The sequence below is a fragment of the Marmota marmota genome, unplaced genomic scaffold (assembly GCF_001458135.2).
Source record: "Marmota marmota marmota unplaced genomic scaffold, marMar, whole genome shotgun sequence".
Taxonomy (NCBI): Eukaryota; Metazoa; Chordata; class Mammalia; order Rodentia; family Sciuridae; genus Marmota; species Marmota marmota.
The window spans coordinates 1115750-1121985 of record NW_025999872.1 but is presented as its reverse complement, the minus strand read 5'-3'; the positions used below and the strand labels follow the sequence as shown (position 1 = coordinate 1121985).

Sequence of the window (6236 nt, the reverse complement as noted above, 5' to 3'; positions counted from 1 at the left end):
AAATATAAAAAAAAAAAAAAAAAAAGAGCCAGGTTCCTGTGAAGACAGAGGAAGAGGGTGGATGCCAAGGAATGGTTTACCCAGCCCTACGGGTGAGCGTGCAGGTCTACAAGGCCACACCCAAAGAGAGGTGAGAGAAGAGGGAGGAGAGAGCTTGCTGGTTGCTGGAGACCTTATCAAGCCCTGAGGCAGGAAGGCCTGAGGGGCTGAGGAGCCAGCGAGGGTGGGGAGTAGGGTGTGCAGCTGGCCCAGAGTCCCCAGAACGCAGAGCAACAGGCAGAGGGCTGGGCTCTGGGGAGTCAGGAGCAGGGGACAGCGGGAGTCAGGAGCAGGGGACAGCGGGTGTGACAGCAGGGGACTGCTGCTGAAGAGGCTAAAGCACACGTGTGTGGGGGGGAGGCCTGTCAGATAATGTGGGTTTGCATCCTGCTCCCCAGCCTCGGTCTCTCCACCTGTCCAGTGGGCATAACAAGGCCCTTCCTCAGAGCGGCAGGTGTGAAAGGAGACTGTGGACGTGACCGACACAAGTGAATGTGCCATTAACATCAGCTACTCCTCTTGGCACAAAGGAGGGACCATTCTGGACAGATAGGGCACCCATCTTTGGTGATGGCAGGAGAAAGAGCTGGGAGTGGGCCTTAGAAGGTGTGTCTGGGGACCATGAGGAAGAAGGTAAGGAGAGACTGGGGGAGGGCTAGGTGCCAGGGCTATCTCAGTGCCATGTGTGGGAAGGACTTTGGGAAATCTGGGTCCAGTCCTGGCTCTGATGCCATTGCTGTGCATCTTCGGGAACTCCCTTTTCTGCTCTGAGCTCTCCCCTCTTATGTAAAAAAGGCGGCTGGACTCACCCATCTCTAACCTCCTGCTTTTGAGCCTAGAACTTTCTGGAAGTCAGCATCTAGACAGAGCAAGGCCCACCCTGTCATCCAGAATGGGCCTGGCCTACAGGAGCTGCCCAGGAATTAGCGAACTGACTGGGCCTCACGGAGGCTGCAGGGCTGCAGACACCAGAGGGCCAGGCTGCTAACGCTAGCTGCTAACTCCAAGCCTGACGAGAAATCCAGAGGCTGCAGAGGCCCTGCAACTCCTGCCACACCCCATCTAATGGGGCCCAACCTCCTCCCCTTCTCCCCCATCTCCCACCTTATACAGATCAGCAGTGAACCAACAGATCTGCTGAATGGCAGGTGCAAGACTGGCTTGTCCCTCAGCTGAGGGTGGCCTGAGAGTTAACAGGAAGGCTGGGATGAGCATTGGGGAGCTGAGCACAGGGAGGAGGAGGCTGAAGATGAGCAGAGAAGGGCAGGAGGTGCAGTGGCCCCCAAGAGGGCTGGGCCTTACCAGGGACAAAGGACAATATGCAGATGGGGAGCAGGTCTTCTCTGTCCCTGAGGGGACTCCTAAAGGGGAGGGGATCCAGATCCAGAGCACTGGGACTGAGTGCAGGAGGGGTAGTGCTGGCAGGGACGACCTCACTGGTCATGGGAATAGCGGCACATAGAGGATGCTCCGTGCCCAAACCCAGGGGCCCTGGAGGGGGCGCCCGCCACCCTGCCCTCACCTGCTGCTGGGCCTGGATCCTCATGTACTCAGCCCTCTGCTTGCTGTGCTTTCCTTTGTCAGGGCTGCTTGCTTGGCCCTGGGTCGCCTTCAGCCGAGAGGCTCCTGGAGTCACCACCTTCATGGGCGGCACGCTGCCACTACCACTCTGCAGAAAGAGAAATAGGGTTGGGGTTGGAGGGTCCTAGTGGAACCCTAAGCACTAGGCGGGGTCTCCTCACACAGGCCCTTGGGAACCTGGAGACCTCTCCCTGGCTCTACATCCCAGGCCAGAACTCGGGCTACTTTCTGAGCCTAGGTCTAAGGCCTCCCTGCCGGAGAGGCACAGAACCCCAGCCTGGATCCCAACAGTTCCTGAATGAGAACTCTGGGTGGTTGGTGGCCCAGTGGCAGCTGCGCCCTCTTGGGGAGGTCACTTCTAAAGTGCAAGTCCCCAGCACCACACCCACTCCCAAGCAAAAGGGGCACCACCCTGGGCCTGGAGTTTGGGGGTTAGGGTCGGGTTCTCTAGTGACAGACAGAGCAGGACTGATGGTCCCGGCCCACACCTCCCTGCTGAAGTCTCTCCAGAGATGGGCAAGTCTGGCTCCCTAAGCTCTTTAGCTACCAGGCCTACCCAGGAGGTTCCGGGTAGAGAACAGAGGCACGGACAGAGAAATGACAGAGACAGAGATCTGAGTCTGAGACAGGAGTGGGGCAAGCCTGGAATGGAAAAGGGGGAGAGAACTTTATTTCTTGGTTTACAGATACAGAGCAGAGAGGGAGGGGCCTCTGGATCTTGCCAAGGCTGGGAGGGCCGAGTCCTGGGTGGGCCGGCTTCCCAGCCTCCCCAGGCTCAGCCTGAGAGCCCCCGCCTGGTGGCAGGCTCCCAAGAGGGTGGTGAGCTGAGAAAAGGAGAGCGGGAGGAGGGGCTGGCTCTCGCGGCCCCCACTCCCTGCCCTCCGCAGGCCCAGAGACTAGAGTGGGAAGGCAGCAGGGGTGGGTGGGAGAGGGTCTGGGGATCCCTCTGCCCGGCCACACTGGGGCCAGTGGGCCTCTGTTCTGGGGAGGGCCAGCCCTTCTGTGCACACACTNTGGGGTGAGGGGCTGCCAGGGGGTCCCACGGCAGGGGCTGTGCCCATCTCGCTCAGGGTGGCTTCTAGTTCCCGGAGTGTCTCTTCCAGGCTGTCCGTCCGCTGGGGGGCGACACATGGCACTCTGCAGCCTTGGCCAGCTGCAGCCTGCCCACCACTGCAGGTTTGAGCGGCACGTCCAGAGTCCTTGGAAGTCTCCTCCGAGTGGGTCTCGGCAGCTGAGGGCTCCTGAGTCTCATTTGGGGTTGGTCCCCAAGGACAGGGGACTCTGGCTCTTCCATCCTCTGGGCTAAGGCTTCCCATGCTCGGGCTCTTCCAAGCTGTCCCTTCCTTCTCGGGCATCGAGCTGCCCTTGGGCCAGGCAGTCTGTGCTCTGAGCGGGCCGTCCCAGGTCCTCCCATTGCCAGTCAGGGTCCTCGGTCTTGGAGTGGGGGCTGTCCTGGGACCTGGTTCCTCCAGCCTGGCCTCTGGCGGGGAGGGAGGGTTGGGGGTGCACTCTGTCAAGATGATCCGTGGGATGCAGAAGGCCCTGGGACCTGGGGCAGCCTGGCGGGGAGAAGGAACGTGAGGAAGAATGTGATCCTGGCAAAGCAAACCCCGAGCTCGGATGGGGGTTAGACATAGGTGAGTTTGGCCCCTTCCTCTCACAGATGGGGAAACTGAGGCCAGGGTGGGGGGGTATTCCTGACTGAGAGAGGCAAAGCCCTACACCCCACCTGATGGTTTGCTACCTTCTGGTAAAAGATGCCCGCTTACACAGAGGCACAGGTACATGTTCGTGTCTTACTACCCATGCCAAGCCTGGGAGCCAGCCTCAGAGAGTCTACCCACCATGCAATGGGAAAACAATAACAGAGGGGAGGAAAGACAGAGAGTTCATGTGGACAGGTGCTCCTTAGCACAGAGCCTGGCACGTTGTGAGCGCTCTAGAATACAAACTTAACTGACCGACAGAGACCTTCAGACCTGCTCAGGCAGAGAGCAGATGTCCCTTGGCCTCTGAGGGTGGGGCCATGATCCTCATCTCTAGCCAGATGCTTCTGGTTATTGCCCCACCCCCCCCACCCCCAACTTTGTGAGTGCTCTCCAAGGATTTCCAGGGGGAGGGGCTGGCCGGGTCCTCTGCCACACACACACTCAGGACAAGCTCCCTCTGGCATCTGCTTCTGTGTGAGTGTCCAGCAGGGATGCAGAGAGGCCCCAGTCACCCTCCAACCTGAGCAAATCCTGGTTTAATTCTGAGCACCAGTCTGTGCCAGATGCTGTCATATGTCCCCATCTTTAATGCTTACTGTAACCTATGAAATGGACTGCCACTCTCAGTCCCCTTGGTACAGATGAGAAACTGTGGGCAAAGAACAGTGTATGATCCCCACTGTCACTGACCCACAGCTGGTTAGTAGCAGAGCCGGGATTTGAACCTAGATGGTCTCACTCCAGTCTAGTGCTCTTTCCACTAAAAAGCCATGGGGAGCCAGACTCGGTGGCTCCATGCCTGTAGACCCAGTGGCTCTGGAGGCTGAGGCAGGAGGATGGCAAGTTCAAAGCCAGCCTCCGCAACCTAGCAAGGCCTTAAGCAATTTAGTGAGACTCTGTCTCTAAATAAAGTATAAAAAACGGTTGGGGATGTGGCTTAGTGGTTAAGTGCTCCTGAGTTCAATCCCTGGTACCAAAAAGAAAAAGCAGCTGTGTGCAGATGTGTGGGGGCAGCAGAGACCCCAACCACCCCCTCCCAAGGCAACCATCCAGCCCTGCCACCTGCTTACCTGGGAGTGGGGTGCAGCCTGGGAAGGCAAACAGGTGACCCATGCTCGCCCAGCTCCATTGCCCGACGGCACCTCAGGACGCAGAGGGTCAGCCAGGCCTAGGCGGCCAGGGAAGTGGCCCTGCCCGCTGGACCCCTCAAAACAGGTCTCCAAAGCCAGAAAGGAACAGGAGCTGGTGCCAGGGGCACAGCCAGCCCCAGAGGCACCCCTTCCATGCTGCTCATCCCCTGATGGCCCCTCAGACTGATCCAAGCCATCCCCTGCCCAGCAGACAGCCTGTCTGCTCCCACTGCCAGACCACAGTGCCATTAGACCTCAGCCAACCCAGAAGTCAGGGGCAATCATCTCGGAGCCCACTACAATCCACGAAGAACCAAGAACGGGAGGTGAGAGTGTGTGCACAGAAGGGCTGGCCCTCCCCAGAACAGAGGCCCACTGGCCCCAGTGTGGCCGGGCAGAGGGATCCCCAGACCCTCTCCCACCCACCTCCCCAGGCAGACCAAGGAATGCAGACAGCAGATCCACCTCAAAGTCCCAAGAAAGAATAAAGGGGAAATCAGTGCAGCAGCACAGCAGCAAGGACTGAAATTAGAGAGAAGGAAGAACTTCTCAGTGCTGAAAGACAGAACCAGCAGCCAAGGAAAGGCATAGGTTTCTTACATTCTAAGCTTCTTGACCAGGGGGCAAGATAGAACCTGAGTCAGGGGAGGCTGTAGGTGAGCCAACCCCCGGGAGTGTCTTGGTCCCAGTGCAAGGCATAGATTCTAATGGGAAAAGCAGCTTTTCCCCGGCACAAGCGGCAGAGCAGGGCATAGGGGAGGGGAGGCACCTAAGCAAAGGCTCAGGACAGTCAGATTTTGAGCTGGACCCTTAAGTCATCTTGTGAGAAGATCCAAACTCCAATCTCAGCCTAAGGCAACACCTGGGCTTTGGGCCACACCAAAAGTCAGGCTGCAAACTGGAACAAAATGCCCGGGCTGCCAGCACCAGCCTCGGGACGCAGCCTGTGAGGGAACGCAGACTTGGGGGGCCACCAGATACCCAGGCTGCTGGGGTCTCCAGGGAAATCCCACCCAGGAGGCCAGAGGAAAGGCTGAGTTTTGTGCGGTCCTTGTGAGGGCGGGGCAGGTGAGGTGTGAGAAGCTGGGCAGTGGCAGGGACTTGCGCGTTTTAGCAGGTTAGCGTGAGAGGTGGGGGGCTGTGGAGGCACAGGCAGAGAGAGCTGTGAGAGGTGGGGCAGCCCGTTACCTTCCATGTGGGGCCCAGGGCTGTGCCCCCGGGGGGCCCCAGGTCCTGGGGGGACAGCAAGGTGGGGATCGGCTGGCGACGGGGCGTGGGGGGTAGGGAAGACACTGAGCTTCTCTCAAACACCTGAGGAGCAGAAGGTGGGGGCAGGTTTGGAGGAGGGGGCATCAGGAAGGATGGGGGTGCTGCTGGCCAGTGATGCAGGCGCCCATGGGGAGGATGGCCTGGGGTGGCATGAGTCCCCAGCCAGCCTCATCCCTTGGCCCCTCACCGTGGCCCCTGGCCGGCTCTGCCCTCCGTCGTGTCTCCTCTTCCAGGGACCCCTGGTGGTCCAGGGTTCCAGGCACTGGGGTGGGAGGGATGGGGTGAAGGGCTGAGGACCCTTGAGTATGGGTGGCTTCCAGCACCAGGAGAGCCTCAGGGCTTACGGTCCTTGGGACACTTGGGATGGGGGTCTCAGCACTGAGGGAACTCAGAATATGCCGGCACAGGGCCTTCAGAGTGTGGTGGGTTTGGGGAGTAATTGAGTGGGTCTCAGAAACCACAATAAAAACTCAAACCTGCAGGAAGGGGCTTTAATAGACTCCCCATT

The 6236-nt window shown here is 59.2% G+C and overlaps 1 protein-coding gene across 5 annotated transcripts in view; it reads right to left on the bottom strand.

The window, feature by feature from the left end:
• The window catches only part of Srcin1 (SRC kinase signaling inhibitor 1), a 64973-nt gene that overhangs the window by 6833 nt on the left and 51904 nt on the right, over positions 1-6236 (bottom strand). For 2 of the 5 annotated variants that reach the window (XM_015506639.2, XM_048785567.1), the window contains exons 21-22: positions 5648-5770; positions 1562-1708 (exon numbers count right to left, since the gene is read on the bottom strand). In XM_015506639.2, coding sequence (XP_015362125.1) covers positions 1562-1708; positions 5648-5770 — 270 coding nt within the window. Of the gene's footprint in view, positions 1-1561; positions 1709-2907; positions 3101-5647; positions 5771-6236 lie in introns of those variants that run through there. The other 3 variants (XM_048785561.1, XM_048785575.1, XM_048785570.1) reach the window with 2 other exon arrangements.